Source organism: Ursus americanus, chromosome 17 (assembly GCF_024610735.1).
Source record: "Ursus americanus isolate L20-20 chromosome 17, mUrsAme1.1.p, whole genome shotgun sequence".
Taxonomy (NCBI): domain Eukaryota; kingdom Metazoa; phylum Chordata; class Mammalia; order Carnivora; family Ursidae; genus Ursus; species Ursus americanus.
In genome coordinates this window covers 16,819,870-16,839,537 of record NC_142143.1, presented here as the reverse complement: position 1 = coordinate 16,839,537, position 19,668 = coordinate 16,819,870, and the positions used below count along the sequence as shown (strand labels likewise).

The window sequence follows — 19,668 nt, the reverse complement described above, 5'->3', positions numbered from 1 at the left end:
AACGATTTGTTTATTTTTAGTGAGGGAAGAAAAGACAAAAAGCTTGGACAAGGATATTTCCAATTCTGAATCCTATGATTTAAAACTCAAAGTCTGATTACCAAAATTCAGGAATATGTGTAACAAAGTAGGGTTTATTTTATTTCATGCATTCACGGAACAAGGAATTACTGAATGTTTGCTCTATGTAAGGCAATAGGCTGGTTTTTTGGACTGGGTCCTACTTAAGTGGGACCAAACACTATGTGGCCTAACTATCCCACCCAACTCCATTTACCAGTGGTAAGGGGTAAGGGAACTTACATTACTTCAGATTCATAGTTCTCAAACTGGAGCCCACATCAAAATCACCAGAAATAATAAAGCTTGTAAAAATAGTTTGCTGGACCTCATACCAGGTTTCTGATTCAGTAGAGCTGGGATAGAGTCTGAGAATTTGTGTATCTAAGTTCCCAGATAATGCTGATGCTACTGCTTCAGGGAGCACACTTTGAGAACCACAGACTCAGATAAACAAAAAGACCATGGAGGAGCCAAGTCCTCTATGTGAGGAGTCACTACCCTAAGGTGCTGTTCTTGCCTCCTGTGCATACTTTCCATCTCCATTTTCCTTAAAACAACGTCCACTTCCTTTCACTTGAAACTCAGTTAAGTTCCTATTCTTTGTGTTTCTAGTGAAACTGCTGATCTGAGTGACCATCTGTCCCGAGACAGAAGTGTAACTCAAACAGGGCTAATCATATTATTTCGTCTCCCTAATCACACTGGTCTCCCGGGGGTAAGCATGTGACCAAAGACAAGCCAACTGAAGAGTTCTTCCTCAGAATCTTCCAAACTGAAAACAGAGGATAGCTCATTCTTTCCCTTTGTAAAACAAACTAAAAGGATATGACCCTACAACCGTCAGGAGCTATGCGCAATAGGAGAGAATGTGGGCAACAACAACAACAACAAAAAATGGAAATTGAAATGAGAGACAGAGAAAAGATAATCGTAAGTCCCTGATCTAGTTATATCTGAGGTAGGCTGTACACCTATTCCTCCCAGTTACAAAAGACAATGCATTCTTTATTATTATTATTATTGCTTAAAATAACTGGTTAGTTGGGTTTCAATTTCTTACAACAGAAAAGTTCTGACACACAGAAGGTGATCCAAAGATATGGCCCCTATAAACGAGGAGATAGTAGAGTAAGTAGTCAAAAGCCAACTTGGGTTGAATTCAGCCACTTACCAGTTGTGTGACCTGAGGCAAATAACGTAATAGCTAAGCCTCTACGTCAGATGGAAATAACACCACCTTTCTCAGATTCCTCATAAAAATCAGGTGACATAACTCACGCAATGCACTGACAAAGAACATTCAATGAATGATACCTGTTAATATCACACCATTTACTGAACATTGATCTCCCAGGTACTATAATTGTGCTTCACAAGCTCTTTTACTAAGTTCTTTAATTTCGGGCCCAGGATGAATAGAGCGATGTTGTCAGGCACAAGCACACAAAGGTAGTTTAGATGGGACGAAAGCTTACTCCTTGAGGTAAGCTTGAACATGTATAAAGAACACTCCATATCCCTATAGGACTTTTTGGTACTTCAGTAGAATTCCTATAGCACTCTTCTTACTTCTAAAGGTACTTAAGTGTTCAGTCATACACTTTAGTTATAATCTAAGTATTCGTATTTCCCACTATTACAAAAAGGCATCAACACTGGGGTAAAAATTCTAAATTTGAATTCCTACCCTGTATTTGCTAGCTGAGGGAGCTCTCTGAGCCTCACTCAAATTCCTCATTTGTAAAGTGAGGAAATATCTAAAAACTCAATTTTTGAATTATTACTCCTACTCAAAACAGGCGATCTTGGCAAATTTTCTCAGCAAACCTCAACTGACCATTCCAGGCTGACTGATAATTAAAGAATAAAAGTAAAAAGCAGAGAGGCAGGGTTAGAGCAGATCTTACATGAAACAGGGAGTAGATGTCCTACTAAACAGAAAGCAGATAACGGCCAAGCAATCTACCCTAATTTGCCATCGGCAACATATTAAAGTACTATGTTATGTTACTGCTTTAAGACGCGAATGGCCATTTGACTCCTTATCCTGAATTTGATAATCCAGCTGAGGCAGCACATGTAACAGCACCTGTTAGGGACTGAATTGTGTCACCTTCGTAATTTCTATGCTGAAGCCCTAACCCCCAGTGTGGCTGTATTTGGAGATAGGGCTTATGAGGTGGTGATAAAGGTTACATAAAGTCATAGTGTAGGGCCCTAATCTGATAGAGCTGGTGCCTTTATAAGAAGAGTAATAAGAGGCACCAGCCCTTGCCCTCTCCAGTATGAGAGGACACAGAAGACAACTCTCTGCAAACGAGAAAATGAGCTCTCCCCAGGAACAGGATAGGCTGGGACCTTGATCTTGGACTTCCCAGCCTCCAGAATGGTGACAAATAAGTGTCTAATGTTTAAGCAACCCAGTCTGTAGTATCTCATTATAGCAGTCCAAGCAGACTAAGACAGTACCAAAGACAAACTTTAGTTTTTCAGCTGTTTAAAACTGGCCCTGAACTCTCACATTACAGGTATGTAGCCCTTAAAGGATTACAAAAGCTTTCACATGCATTAAATTTATATAAGGTGTAGTGGTTAAGAGGACAGATACTGAATTTGGACCAAGAGCCTATCCTCAGCTCTATCACTTAATAACAAAGTTGTTGGGTTGTTTTTTTTTTTTTAAATAAAACAAAGACAATAGCTCCTTCCCTATAGTTCTCTTATAAGGATTAAAATAGATCATGTATGTAAAGCGCTTACAGCAGTACCTACAGCAAACTTTCAATAAACGGTGACTGTTCAACATAGATTCAACAAATATTTACTGAGAATCTACTCAACCTGCTAGGGATATAAGGTGAAAATTTTTTTTAAAACTTACCAAAATAAATACAAAAGAAATAGAAAATTTTGATTAGCCCTGTGACTGCTAAAGAAACTCAAGCTATAAAAAAATATTCCCCCACAGAAAATTGCAGGCCCAGATGCCTTCATCAGGGAATTATACAAAATACTTAGGGAAGAAATAATGACAAAGTGACATAAACCTCAACAAAGAATAGGAGGAAAAAAGAGAACACTTTCAAATTCACTCATGAGACTAGTACCACCTTAATGAAAACTGCTAATGACATTATGAGAAGGACAAATATGGGCTAATCTTATATATGAATATAGATGCAAAATTCTTACCAAAATATTAGCAAAATTAATCAGAACTGTATAAAAAGAACAATAATTCATGACCAAGTTATACTTATCCCAGAAATATAAGATTGGTTTAATCAATATAATTCAACACAGCAACAAATAAAGGGAAAAAATCATATAGTGTTAACAACAGATAGAAAGTATTTGATAAAATTCAACATCCATTCATGATTTTTAACACAAACCTTAGTAAACTAAAAAAAGAAATGTCCTTAATATAATAAAGAATATTACAAAAATCAATAGCAAACCCCATACTTCATGAGGAACTGTTGAAAGCTTTCTCTTTGAGATCTGCAACAAGACAAGCCTGCTTTCATCACTTCTATTTTATAGTGCTTTGGAGGTCCTAGCCAGTACAGAATGGCACCGAAGTAAATAAATAAGTAAATAAATAAATAAGGTTTAGAAAGAAATAAATACTGTCATTATTTACAGATAATATGCTTATGATGAAGTCCTTCCAAAATAATTTACATATAAATTATTACTATTAGTAAGTGATTTTAGCAAAGTTGCTAGATACAGGGTTAATACAAACACAAACAAAATGAATTTTTTAAAGAATTATCCCATTTACAATAGCATAAAAAGTATCAAATAACTAGGAATGAGTCTAACAAAAAATGTAAAAGACCTGTGTTCAGAAACTGGAAAACATCAGAGAGGGAAATTAAAGATGACCTAAATAAATGAAAAGGGCTATTCCATGTACATGTATCAGAAGAGTCATCATTATAAAGAATAAATTCTCCTCCTAATTATCTGTAGATTCAATGCAATCTGAATCACAATTGCAACAACTTTTCTTGTGGAAATTGACAAGCTTTTATACTAAAATGTGCATGAAAGTGCAAAGGGAAAAGAATAACCAAAGCACTTTGAGGAAGAACATGGAGAGAACATTCTCTACTAGATATTAAGATAGTGTAGTATTCATGCCAAGCAACATAATACACCAAAAGAGCAGAACAGAGAGCCCAGAAACACATCTGCACATAAATGTGTACTTGATTTAAAACAAAGACTTTGGTTATATAATAGTGCAGACACAACTGGAAATCCATGTGGAAAGAAAAAAACAAACAAAACACAATCCCTACTTCAAACTCTCTATAAAAAATTATTCCAGGGAGACAATGATTTAAATGTAAAAGGTGAAACAACAAAACTTTAAAAAGATAATTTAAGAGAACATCTTAATTACCAGAAAGTATGGAAAGATTTCTTAAACAGGAAGCAAAAAGTACAAACCATGGGAAAGTGGGAAAAAAAGGCACTATATCAAAATTAAGAATTTCAGCTCAGTAAAACTCACTGAAAGAGTGAAAAGGTAAGCCAGCGAGGAGAGAAAGATAGTTTTAATACATATAACTAAAGGACTTATATCCAGAATACACAAATAACTCTTACAAATCAGTAAGAAAAAATCTAACAATCAAATAAGAAAATGAGCAAAAAACCTTTACCAGTAATGTCCAAATACATGGTCAGTAAACATCACTAGTCATGAGGGAAATCCCCATTAAAACCACCACACATATGCCAGAATTTCTCAACTTAAAAAGACTGCTGATACCTTGTATAAAGAATACAGAACAATGAGACCTCTCATACACAGCTAGTTAATCTGTAAACTGGTACAACCATTTGACATATACTAAATGTAAATACCTGTATATCCTAAAACCCAGAAATTCCATTTCTACATGTATATACAACAGAAATGCATGCACATGTGCACCCGGAATCTGGAAACACCAATGAGCTCAATGTCCATTAATAGCAGAGAGAATATGTTGTGATTGATTCATAATTGGATTAATACATAGCAACAAAAATAAATGAACTACAGTGTCATAAAACTTACATAATGTTGAACAAAAAAAGCCAGACACAGAAGAATATATATTCTACACTTCATTGTATGAAGTTTTAAAAAAATTAAGTAAAACCAAACAATGGTGTTTAATGATACACATTTATAAAGACGAAGTACAGATCATAAAATCAGATTACTGATTACCTTTGGTGATGGAGAATATAGGGTAGCAATCACAAGGGAGCACAAAGAAAACTAATGAAGTACTGCTACGATTCTGTTTCTGATAGTTACATTGGTTGTTTGTGTCATGAAAATTCACTGAGCTGTACATTTTTGGTTTTCATACTCTATATGTGTTAATTTTCACAATTAAAATTTTTGATTTAAATGAAATTTTTCAAAACATACGTTTTTATAATTTTTAACACTAAAGTTTAATATTATCAATCAATTATACATGTGTTGTTATCTCAATTAGTATCAATAAATAAGTAAACATTACACCAGAGGAAGGTACATAAGCTATGTAAACATTCTAATAATCTATACTCTAACATATTAATTTTATAGATGTTATTATCACTCTAGATTAAATGTTGAGTTTCTTCAGAATAATTGGTATATCAAGAAAAAAATGTCATCCGGAAACAGCTTATTCATTTTAGCAGTCGTGATACTATTGTAATAACTTGAAACAATTATATTTCAAGTGTACAGGTAGATTTGGTCCTCTCTTAGTTTTATAGTCCATTCAAAGATTCAATATACTTTCCACCCCCCTCACTCTAACTTCCCGTCTCCCACTTATTAAGACCTACCCAGAAAATCTACAAAATCTCCCCATCTCAAAATCTTTTTTTTTTTTTAAGATTTTATTTATTTATTTGACAGAGATAGAGACAGCCAGCGAGAGAGGGAACACAAGCAGAGGGAGTGGGAGAGGAAGAAGCAGGCTCATAGCGGAGGAGCCTGATGTGGGGCTCGATCCCAGAACGCCGGGATCACGCCCTGAGCCGAAGGCAGATGCTTAACCACTGTGCCACCCAGGCGGCCCCCATCTCAATATCTTTAAATTAATTATATCTGCAAAGTTTCTATTTTCCCCAATAGTTTTTTTTTACTGATGGATAATTAATGTACAATGTTAAATTAGTTTCAGATGTACAATATGATTCCACAATTCTATACATTACTCAGTGTTCATCAAGATAAGTGTACTCTTAATCCCCTTTACCTGTTTCACCCAATCTCCCCACCCACCTCCCATCTGGTAACCATCAGTTTGTTCTCTATATTTAAGAATCTGTTTTTTGTGTCCTTTTTTTGTACATTTTTGTTTCTTAAATTCTACATATGAATGAAATCATACAGTATTTGTCTTTCTCTGACTTATTTCACTTAGCGTTATACCCTCTAGGTTCATCCACGTTGTTGCAAATGGCAAGATCTCATTCTTTTTCACAGCTGAATAATTCCATTGTATATATACCACTTTTTCTGTAACCATTCACCCATCGATGGACACTTGGGTTGCTTCCACATCTCACCTACTGTAAATAATGGCACAATATACATAGGGGTGCATATAGCTTTTCAAATTAGTGTTTCCATTTTCTTTAGGTAAATATCATAATGGAATTACTGGATCATATGGTATTTCTTTTAATTTTTTAAGGAATCACCATACTGTTTTCCAAAATGGCTGCACCAATTTGCTTTCCCACCAGTAGTGCACTAGAGTTCCTTTTTCCCCACATCCTCACCAATACTTGTTATTTCTTGTGTATTTGATTTTATCCATTCTGCCAGGTCTAAGGTGATATCTCATTGTGGTTTTGATTTGCATTTCCTAGATGATTACTGATGTTGAACATGTTTTCATGTGTCTGTTGGCCATCTGTATGTCTTCTTCAGAAAAATATTCAGGTCCTGTGACCATTTTTAATCAGATTATTTGTGGGTTTTGGTGTTGAGTTGTATAAGCTCTTCCTATCGTTTGGATATTAACCTTGTATTGGACATATCATTTGCAAATATCTTCTCCCATTCAGTTGCCTTTTTGTTTTGTTGATGATTTCCCTCACTGTGCAAAACTCTTTATTTTGGTGTCATCCCAATAGTTTAATTTTGCTTTGTTTCCCTTGTCTGAGGAGATGTATCTAGAAAAATGTTTCTCTGGCCAATGTCAGAGAAATTACTGCTTGTGCTCTCTTCTAGGAGGTCTACGGTTTCAGGTCTCCCATTTAGGTTTTTAATCCATTGAGTTTATTTTTCTGTATGATGTGAGAAAGTGGTCTAGTTTCACTCTTTTGCATGTAGCTGTTCAGTTTTCACATCACCTTTCGCTGAAGAGACCATCTTTTCCCCATTGTATGTTCTTGCCTCCTTTGTCATAGATTAATTGACCTTAAAAGCATGGGTTTGTTTCTGAGAGCTCTATTCTGTTCCACTGATCTATGTGTCTATTTTTATGCCAGTACCATTCTTTTCTTTATTTTTTTCTTAAGTAAACCCTATACCCAATGTGGGGCTTGAACTCATGACCCTGAGATCAAGAGTCACATGCTCTACTGACTGAGCCAGCCAGGCGCCCCCTGTTCTGATGACTATAGCTTTGTAGTATATCTTAAAATTTGGGATTGTGACACCGACTAGCTTTCTTCTTCTTTTTCAAGGTTGCTTTGGCTATTCACCATCTTTGTGTTTCCATACAAACTTTAATTTGTTCTAGTTCTCTGAAAAATGCTGTTGGTATTTTGATAAGGATTGCATTATATCTATAGATTGCTTTGGGTAGTACGGGCACTTTAACAATATTGGTTCTTCCAATCCCTGAGCATGGAATATCTTCCTATTTGTTTATGTCACCTTCAATTTCTTTCATCAACATTTTATAGTTTTTAAAGGACAGGTCTTTCACCTCCTTGGTTGTTTAATAATAGGTATTTTACTATTTTTGGTGCAATTGTAATGGGATTGTTTTCTTAATTTCTCTTTTTGCTATTTCATTATTAGTGTACAGAAATGCAATAGATTTCCGTTATTAATTTTATTGTATCCTGTGACTCTACTGAATTCATTTATCAATAGTAGTTGTTTTAGTGGAGTCTTAAGGTTTTCTATATATGGTATCATGTCATTTGCAAATAGTGAATGTTTTACCTCTTCCTTACCAATTTGGATGCCCTTTATTTCTTTTTTCTTGTCTGAATGCTGTAAAATCCAATATTCATCTTAAGACAGTTCTTTTCATATCCCTTCTCCAACTGATGGTGGAAAAATTGTTTCTATTTATGTGTGTTTTCCATTTAGATAAAAATGCTATCTGTTATAAAGTTTTTGTGTGTCACAAATGACCTGAGATTTCTTTTAGGGAGCAAGCAATGAAAGACAAGGGCACATAAATGTCATTCTATCTAACACTTTCACAAAGCCAATCTTTCTCTGATTGATGAATAGAAACTCATAGTAACAGAACACCAGATTTTAACAACTTACTACTTTAGAAAGATAAGTATATAATAGGGAACTCTGTAACCATACTACATTAAGAATTCCTACAAATCAGTAAGTAGCATATATACTTTTAAAATGGATAATAGATATGAAAAAGTAATTCATATAAGAAATATTCACAGAAGAACTAAGAATGGCCAATAGACATATGAAAACATGCTAAACATTAATAATAATTAAAGAATGTTAATTAAAATATGAAAATATTTCCCTATCAATTACTGAAAATGAAAATGATCAAGAATATTCAACACTCATAAGGACATGGAAAAATAAAAGTACTTCTACATTGATGGTAGGAGTATAAATATTTGGTACAATCTTTCTGAAACTCAATCTGATGGTATCTATAAAATCTTAAACACATACACCCACCCTAATCCCCAGCAATCCCATCTTTAAAATCTATCCTAGGGGGGCGCCTGGGTGGCACAGCGGTTAAGCATCTGCCTTCGGCTCAGGGCGTGATCCCGGCGTTATGGGATCGAGCCCCACATCAGGCTCCTCCGCTATGAGCCTGCTTCTTCCTCTCCTACTCCCCCTGCTTGTGTTCCCTCTCTCACTGGCTGTCTCTATCTCTGTCAAATAAATAAAAAAAATCTTTAAAAATAAATAAATAAATAAATAAAATCTATCCTAGGAAAATATTAGTGTAAGTGTATAATGATATATTTATAAGGGTATTCATTATAGCATTAGCATGGGAGAGTGAATAAGTAATTTTTAGTATGTACATACAATGGAATATGAAGCTCTCATTTTAAAATGCAGAACATCTTTGTTTAATTAGTTTGGAAAGACGTCTAAGATCTATTATTAAGCAATGAAAATAAGTTGCAGAAAAATATATCTAGCACTTCATTTTTTTCTGAAAAAGAAACTCTGCACATAGGTATATATGTAAGCATAGAAAAATGTCTGCAAGTAAACACAACAAACCAACGATGATAACCTCTGGAGGGGAAGAGAGTTTGGTTTGAAAAGGAGGAAGAGGGAAGATTTCTTATCTTTCATTTAATACTCTGCATTGTTTGAATTCATTTCCATAAGTATGTTTTTATTTTAAAAATAAAGAAGTATTTAAATATAACATTTATTGGGTTTTGCACTGTACTCATTTTGGGGTTATTTTATCATTATAATCCCTTATGAAGAGTCACTTGACAGTCAGAATGAGACTATTCTCTTAGAACCTCTAAAGGAAAACAAACGAACACAAAAACACCTAGACACAGCAGATTCTCTGCGTGAGTCAGCATTTCACTAAGGGATAAATTAAATCTAAAGTAAATGTTTGAGATTAATAACCTACACAAAGCACTTTCAACAACAAAGACAGTGAAGATAAACAAAGAGACAAACCCACCTGGACTATATCCAAAACCATGCCAGCTGAAACTGTTCCAAAACCAGCTAGCAAAAATGGCACCAGTATTTGCAGCGCCATGACACCGCTGGATTCCTTTGGTGATTTCTGGTTTGCTTCCACAATGGTGTCTTCATCCCCATCACTAGATGCATCTTCATTCTGTAACATGGCGGCAGCTTCCGCAGTGCCCCTTCCATCACAGTAATTGTAGTTGGCATAGTCATCATACTTGGGGCTACAGCTTGCTGGTGCGTGCCCATTATTGCCATGAAAAGACTGCTCTGAGAAATTGTGAAATTCCATGTGCTGCTCAGATCGATTGCTGAAAGTCTGTGCTGCTGTTGATAATCCATCTTGCCAAATGCCATTTGCTTTCTTGTGCCTATCTTCCTGGTTTTTCTGATAAATTACTGGAACCATACTCAATAATAAGTTTAAAAACTTATCAGATTGAATTGTATTTAAGCTTAAAGTCCAGTCCACTAAACCTCCTCCACTACTTGGACCACTACTTGTGTTATTAGTAATAGATCTTCCTTTGCTATTAGTCATATTGTCATCGCAAAAGACCCTGTACTCCTTAGATCTCAAGCTTCATGAACCATTGCAGGTAAATCAGAACCACACAAATACTGGTTTAAATTAAGATGCTGACTTCATTTTGTAGGAAATAATGTTTCTACTAATAAAAGGTGTTTCGAAGTTCCACAGAGGAATTGGATCTGAAAAGAAGAAAATAAAATAATTTTTAAAAGTCAGATTAACAATCTTGATACTTGAGATTCTCATATAAAACACACATGGTCTTAAACCAACCCAAAGGTAATGACACTATACTTTGTGGGCTTAAACACATAACTGTTTTGAACCACACAGCTACTCTGTAAACAGAAACACAGTACAGAGCTATTGTGCTCAATCTTTGTTAAAAGCATTTCTTACCTTGCACACTTTACCTAATTGATACCTATGTAAAGCCATCAAGTCCCTGAAGTTCTACAGTGGACAAATTAAAGGGATGGCTTCTGGGGCGCCTGGGTGGCTCAGTCGGTTAAGGGACTGACTTCTTGGTTTAGGCTCAGGTCATGATTTCATGCGTTGGGAGAGCAAGCCCTGGTGCGGGCTCGGAACTCAGGAGGGAGTCAGCTTGAAGGTTCTCTCCTTCTGCCCCTCCCCCACTCTCGCATGCAGACGCGTGGCCACACTCTCTCAAATAAATAAATATTTAAAGTGATGGCTTTATTGTTACAACACTTCACATATGTCAGTACATAATAAGAGGTAAAGTACATGGCATTATACTTTAAATATTAAATGGTTACTTTATTTACAACTTAATGTAATATATATTTTATCAAAATATTACTTTTATTAAAATATGAGGAGACAATGATAATGGTTGCCATAAAAATACTTGGTAAATATTCTGAATACTGTTCAGGGCATCTATTCTACATATAAAAATAGGTTGGAGTCATATTTGTACGAGTCATTATGATTGACTTAGGAATACAATCTCTGTTATCTACCAAATAACCACCAGGAAAAGGGATTACAGATACTCACTAAATGCTCTACTTTGCAAGCCAACCAAAAGAAAGCTTATAATGCACTTAGTATTTAATGCTCTTCTCAAAGTCTGCTCTGACCCCCAATCCCAGGGTAGGCCGTGAGTGGCCGGCCAGTGACCAAATCCTCTCTGAAGACTCTGAACTAAGAGACACAGACACATACTGTAGCAAGTTCACCAGTGATGGTCACCGAAGCTGCAAGATCATACACCCAGGTAGAGAGCCCGACTATTTGGACAGCTGCTGCCATAGCTACAGAGGCTTTCAAAGCGATCTACTCCAATGGGTCTAAAGGCCTCAGGTCAGGAACACCCAGGCCTGCCTTGTACTTCCAAGAGCATCGGAGATCAAGAAACTGGCACTTATTTGATGACGGATAGATGACCTCACTGCTCAACGGCACTGCCCACCCACCCAGCAAGACTAAGAATTATTGTTATCGGTACTGCTGCTTTTAAAGAAAATTATTATATCCTTCAACGTTTGTTGCCAATGCCTTAGAATGTCCATCTCTACTCCTTGGATAGATCAGTAGCGAGGAATGGCAAACAGAGGTATGTAGCAGGTGCTAGGGCCTGTCTCATCTACTTCATCATTCACTCACTCTCCTTCCTTCCTTCTTGTGATTGTGGAGGAGTCTTGGAATTCCTACTGAGAAACATTTTAAAATAGATTCTAGGACCTCAGACCTACTGATGGAAAATCTGTTTGAGGCCTGAACATCTTTCTTTTTAAACTCCCCAGGGGATTACGGTGCAGCCTTCTTGTGGACTTGCCCTGAGAATCCAATGAGTAGATTAAGTATTGGTTGCATTTCACTGCCTCAAGGAGATCTTCAATTGAATAAAATATAAAACAAACCTCAAAGGGCTCAGGTGAGCAAACAAAGAGATAATTTGTGATAAAGGCTACAAAGGAAACAGCTGATTTAATGAAGAGTGAAGTTACAAGGCTACTTTAGAGTAGAAGGCCTCTGGAAGAGTTTTCTCACTTCTCTTTGAAGTGACATCATCCTGAAGCTCCCACTTTATCTTCCACCTCAAAAAGTTCCCTCTACCACCACTACCACCACCAACACTACCACTTGAAGGGAAGCCCATCTACGTTAAAAGGATCCACAGAAAGAAAGAATTAAAGCCAGGAGATGAGAGGGTCTCATAATAATTAGAACCTCTATTTCATTTATGTAAAGCTCATTTCAGCCTTCTTGTTCCCAATTATATGCACCAATAGCTCTTCATTGTGTAAGCCAGTCTGAGTGGTGTTTCTGTCCTAACAGCTTTTTTTTTTTTTTAATAATGCAATTTGGAATTCGTAGGGATTACTTTGTTATAAGTAAATGCCATAGATCACATATCACCATTTTGCACTGAAAAATGTGTTTATTTTTATTTTATCCTTCATTTTATCCAGTTAGTGAGTGATCATCAGTTAGCCTAATGCTTACGTACTGACAAGTTCCATTAGCTCCCTTAAAGACTCCTTAAACTTTCTTCTTTCAAAGAAACCACCTAGGAACTCACTGAGCAATGGATTACAATCAAAATAATTCGTAATGGATTTAAAATGAGTAATGTACATATATGCCACCAAATAAAAATGGGTTGTTCTACATTATTTACCCGTGTATGAGTAAAAACAGGTAATAATTAAAAAAAAAAAAAAACGGAACCCTAGCTTTAAGGTACTTAGGTTAAAGAATGCCAATGGAGGGGCGCCTGGGTGGCTCAGTTGTTAAGCGTCTGCCTTTGGCTCAGGGCATAATCCCGGCGTTATGGGATCGAGCCCCACGTCAGGCTCCTCCGCTGGGAGACTGCTTCTTCCTCTCCCACTCTCCCTGCTTGTGTTCCCTCTCTCACTGGCTGTCTCTGTCAAATAAATAAATAAAATCTTTAAAAAAAAAAAAAAGAATTGCCAATGGAGATATTTATGAGTCACTTCTCAGCTACTTACTAGGTTATATTAACCTATTACCAACCTAGCTGAGAAAAAACAGTGTCTTTAGAGCTTTAACAGAGTGGCCTTGGTTTAAAATCTGAATTCTGTGTGTCAGTTACAAAGAAATAAATCTCTAAAATCAAAGAATCTGCTACTCTACTCACTAATGGCCAATATTTGCCCAAAACAGAAGTTGCAAATTAAAAAAAAAAAAAATCTGTAGCAGTAGAGTACAAGGAGAATGGTTAAAACAGTCTTGGGACTTTTTGTATCGCAAAATCCCTAAGTGAAAAAAAAAATTATTTATCTATACTACTCATCTAGTGTCAGTAAAAATATAAGGCATGATTCAAAAACCCTAGATTGAGTGGCTGTATCAAATACTATTATTTAGCGGTTTTGTTCCAAAGACTCTTTAGGTGCTATGCACAAACAACACAGGGGCAACTCTATTGTAGTGCCTTAGACCCTTGTTACTCAAAGTACAGTTTATGGTCCAACAGCACTGGCATCACCTGGGAGCTTGCTAGAAATGCAGGATCTCAGCTCCCATCCCTACCCCAATCTATGAATCAAAACCTGCACTTTTAATAGCATCCCCAAGTGATTTGTGTACACATAAAAGTTGGAGGACCGCCTCCCTGTACATTCAAAAAAGAATCAGATTTACATTCACTACACTAAAAGTGAGATGTCAGACTTTCAAATGTGAACAAGCACATGAGCACTGGTAATACATAAAACAATACTAGTGCAACAGTAGCTTACAGCACCTTGGAAAACAGTGAGCATTATCTACTAAAATTAAAGATATATATGCCCCACATTCCAACAATTCCCTAAGTTCATACCCTGAAGAAATTCTTGCACTGTACATCAGAAGACACATAAAAGAATGTCCTCAGCAGCATGTTTATACTAGCAAAAAACTGAAATTAACTCAAGAGAAAACCTGAATTGTGGGATATTCACACACCGGAATATATGAAGGGTATGATAAACACAAATTTCACGTGAATGGTTATATTTGGATAAGTGGTATAAAAGCAGACAGAGGGCTTCAAAGGTATTGGTTATATTTTTTCAGCTTGACAGTGGATACCTATTTATTATTGTCCTTTATTCATATATACTACATGAGTGTTTCAGTATACATGATAGTGTAGATTTTTTTTTATTCCCATTATTGCTGCCCTCCTGTAAGAGAATTATCTCCACCTGTTGCCCTCTTACTTGAAGGGACTATGAGAGGATTATAATTCCTCATCTCCACCGACCTCAGACTTGGCCACGTGACTTGCATTGGCCAATGGAACGAGAGCAGCGGCAACACCTACAAGCAGAGACAGTTGGGCTATGTCTCCTCTTCCCTGTCGTGAGACTGGCACATCCTAGGTTACTGCTGCTTCTTCAGGCTGGGTCCTGGGACAAAGACACATGCAGAGCCCCAGCTGCTGCAGCCAATCCATGGTAACTCACAGGCAACAGGTAATGTGAGAAAGAAAGAAAAGAAAAGAAAAGAAAAGAAAAGAAAAGAAAAGAAAAGAAAAGAAAAGAAAAAAAGAAAAAAAGAAAGAAAGAAAGGTTGTGGTTGAAAGCCACCAAGAGTTTGGAATTATTACCACGGCATGATTTAACAAAAGCAACCTAACAGTATATATTTAGAAAAGGACCCTGACATACAGATTCCTACCTATTTTAGTTTAGGTGAATTTCTGATACACCGAGCACTTAGGGGTTCCGTCTATAATTAAAGAGTTTTAAAACAGTGGTTTGCAAACATTTAGATCTCATTAACCAAACTTCCCATCAGATTTTACCAAGTTAAAAACAATCTTTCCCAAGAGGCACCTGGGTAGATCAGTTGGTTAAGTGTCCGACTCTTGGTTTCGGCTCAGGTCATGATCTCAGGGTAATGAGACTGAGCACCCCATAGGGCTCGGTGCTCAGCATGCAGTCTGCTTAAGATTCTCTCTCTCTCTCTGCCCCTCCCCTGCTCGCACATGCTCCCTCTCTCTCTCTCAAATAAATAAAATCTTTAAAAACAATCATTCCCCCCTCGTGCCTACTAGAATTACCATCATCAAGAAGACAAAAGATAACAAATGCTGACTAGACTGTGAAGAAAAGGGAACTTTACTCCCTGCTGGTGGGATTGTAAATTGGTACAGCCATTATGGAAAACAATATGGAGGACCCTCAAAAAATTAAAAATAGAAATACCATATGACCTAGCAATTCCACTTCTGGGAACATACCCAAAGGAAACAAAGCCACTAACTTGAAAAGATATCTGCACTCCCGTGTTCAGAGCACCATTATTTACAATAGCCAAAACATGAAAACAACCTAAGTGTCCACTGACAGGTAAGTGGACAAAGAAGTCATGGTGTATAAATATACATACACACATAATGGAATATTATTCAGCCATAAAAAACCAAGGAAATCCTGCCATTTTCAACAACATGGATGGACCCTGAGGGCACATGAAGTGAAGTGAAATAAATCAAAAAGAGAAATGGGAATACCATATAATCTCATTTATGTGTAGAATCTTTTTTAAAAAAGAAAGAAAAGAAAGGAAAAAAACCCCAAACTCATAGAAAAAAGATCAGACTTGTGGTTACCAGAGATGAGGTCGAAGAGTACAAACATCCTGTTATAAGATACACAAGTACCAGGGATGTAACGTGCAACATGAAGATTACCGTTACCACTGCTGTAGGATATATAAAAGTTGTTAAGAAAGTAAATCTTAACAGTTTTCACCACAAGAAGAAAAAGGGTTTTTCCCCCTCATTTCTTTTTATTCTATCTATATGGCATGATGGGTGGTAACTAAACTTAAGAATTGTGGTAATTATTTCACAATATACATAAGTCAAACCTTTATGCTGTAAACCGGAAACTCACACAGTTTATATCTCAATAAAACTGGGAAAAATTATATATGTGTGTGTATATATATACATATATATATATACACACACATATATATACACAAAGTCTAAAAATTATTATATCTCAATAAAACTGGTAAAAATTTTGCATATATATATATATATACACAAAGTCTAAAAATTTTAAATCACTTTTTCTAAAAAATAAGTGCACATTTTAACACCAAGAATGTAGAAGGGGAGGGGCGCCTGACTGGCTAGGTCAGAAGAGCATGTGACTTGATCTCAGGGTCATGAGTTCGAGCCCCACATTGGAGGAAGAGATTACTTAAAATGAATGAATAAATTAAAACTTAAAAAAATAAAATAAAATAAAAAGAATGCAGAAGGGGCAAAATCTCAGACTACAAGACAGCCTTTCCATTGAACACATTTAGATTTATGAAGAACTCACTCCATGTTCCCTATGATCGTTTTGTCATGGGACAGCCCTGGTCTACAGAGTCATGTCAGGGAATGATTGACTTAAAGGAATATAAACTAATACCAGACACTCCTTATAAATTCAACTTCAGTTACAAAAATGAAAAACATTAATGTTCAAATTGCTTGTTTTTAAAAGTTAGGAAAAAGAGTAATGTATGAGTGTCGATTTACTAAACCATTATCTCAGAGAAAATCTGCTCCTTGTGCTGGAGGAAGCATTCTGTTTCATTGCAAAGGTTAAATAATACACTTGAAAAATCCGGCACAGCTATGAGTTAGTAGGCCTGTCATGCCTAATTACTAAGAAAGGCATTAAATGAGAGCTTAATACTTTGTTATATTCCCATAACAAAAATGTTTTGAGTTACTCTGTTACCAGTATTATCACATTTAGTCAGAAAACTCAAAACTTGTCCAGCAGGTGGGTATTTTATACTTGTATAAATATATTTGCACAAATTGTGTGCACTCCGTCTGCTCCTTTCATTTTCTCTTTGAGTATATATATTTTGTGTTTCTGTTTGTTATTCAAAAGTAAGCAGTAACCAAACAGGATGTATTATGTGGTCAGTTAAATTAGCTTTCAGAAAGGTTATGGCAAACAAAACCAGAACTCAGCTGATATACAAATTACTTCCTTGTTTCATAAAAAAATACTGATTCATTCTTTTGAATAATACTTAACTGTTTAATCATATAATAATTTCATAAAGAAGGAGTATGTCTATTTAATTTGCTTTCTGCAGCACCCAAACAGTAAGTTGACTTTATGGCTGTTAGTTTTCTTTCATTTTAAGCTCTAAAACTGTATAAACTTAAATCTTCACCAATTTCTCTCAATGATTAACTCCTTCTATTTAAGCAAAACCAATGTTTAAAAGCCTTTTAAGTATCAGTTTCATTACCTGAACCTCAGATCCTCCATTTGTTACCCACAATTCCCTTTTCCCGAAGAATTTACCCTCAAATCAGCAGGTATCCCAAACAGCTCCTAAACACATCCCTCTGGTTTTCTCGTGTTCACCCTAACACCACTCTCTCCCATTCAGCTATGACAAGCCCGCCTCCCTTGGGTGCTCATCAGAACCCGGGAGGACACCCTAGTCCCATTTATGAAGATCAGAGACCTTGACTGCTTGACTATTGAGTCATACTGAGAAACTCTCTTCTCCATTCAAGCTAGTCCTACAGCTATTACTAAAATCATTTCTCATTTTTAGCCCTTTGATTTCATCATTCTCACCCACTGGGCTCCCTACATTGCTTATTTGGGGTTCCTAATGTTTCACCCTGACTCAATGACTTCTACTAGATTACCTAAACCAGGTAAGTGATTCTCTTTTCTCTAAGCTTCCTTTATTCAATCCAATTTCCTTTATTCAGCTTTTCCACTTCTACACTTTCTACCCAATTGTTCCTAACATCTAGGAAATTCTACCTCATTCAAAAGGCAATGATGAAATTATGAACCTCAAAGAAATCTACCCAAATTGATATAAAACTAAGGGTACAGAGAGGAAAGGACAGTCAAAATTAAATCCCAAAAATACAGTTAGCAATTTTCCTATCACTTACAGTTTTAAAAAAGAGAATTTTTTTTTAAATGAAAGGTATCCATTTGGTTGCCCAATGCCAATTCCCACATGACAGAAATGACATGTTGCATTTCCTGTGATCTTTTAATATATCACTTGGCCCTCAAGAGAAATCAATATGGTGATGTAAAAGAAATCTCAAGAATTCCAAATGCACTATCGCTGCTTGGCAGAGGTATATAATTCATGGTATTCAGTTAAGAATGTATAACTAGAAGAAGTATATGAATGTCTTCTGCTCATGTCCTGTAGCTAAACAAGGAATAGGAACTACCCACAATTCTAAGGAATGAAGGTGAGCACACTCAATAATTGTCCCACAGACTCTATAAAGTATAAGTCTCAAATTGGTCCAAATGACAGCAAAGTTATAGTAATTTACATATCTTATAAATTTTTATCATTGTTCAGCTCCTTTAAAAGTCCTTAGAAACTGAGGGGCGCCTGGGTGGCTCAGTCGGTTAAGCATCTGACTCTTGCTTTCAGCTCAGGTCATGATCTCAGGGTCCTGGGATCAAGCCCCATGTCTGGCTCTACACTGGGAGCCAAGTAGGCTTGGGATTCTCTCTCCCTCTGCCTCTGCCCCTTCCCCCTGCACCCATGCGCACACACTCTTTCACACTCTCTCTCAAATAAATAAATAAATAAAACCTTTTTTAAAAAAGTACTTATAAACTGAAATATAAGACACACTACGTCACAAATACTGTCCTCCCTGGTTAAAAGGCTCACCTCTAACGTACAATGAAAGTATCTCCCTGCTTTTTTTTTTCTTTTTTGGCTAAAATACATAATTAGCTTCTTTTAAAAATCTTGACTTCTTTGACTTAAACTGTATTTAAGCACTCACATAAGTTTCATTTAGGTAGGAGGTAGTGATATCAAACTTTCTTGGCAAGCTAGGAAAACCTGGGAGAAGTGAAAGGACAATTAACAGCCATTTCAGTAACACTGAAGTGCTGTAAAATTGGTGGTCCTGATAATTCCCAAACAAGCACAAAAGCTTGAGCAGTCACCGCCATGATTCAGCTACTGAGATCCAAAAACTAGCTGACTGCATAAAACAACCACTCAACTCCAAGGTTGCCCACTGACAGAAAAGAGTAATGTCATAAAATTTATCAGTTCTTTCTATATGCCTAAAAGACAACCAAATATGTTTTAAGCTCAGAAAAATAATCAGGGTATAATA

The 19,668-nt window shown here is 36.2% G+C and overlaps 1 protein-coding gene across 3 annotated transcripts in view; it reads right to left on the bottom strand.

Annotated features, from left to right (window-relative positions):
• Positions 1–19,668, bottom strand: part of SLC41A2 (solute carrier family 41 member 2) — a 108,797-nt gene that overhangs the window by 76,480 nt on the left and 12,649 nt on the right. For all 3 annotated transcript variants that reach the window (XM_045779991.2, XM_045779990.2, XM_087868792.1), the window contains exon 2: positions 9,981–10,705. In XM_045779991.2, the coding sequence (XP_045635947.1) occupies positions 9,981–10,535 (555 nt within the window). In that variant the 5' untranslated portion in view covers positions 10,536–10,705. The remainder of the gene's footprint in view (positions 1–9,980; positions 10,706–19,668) is intronic.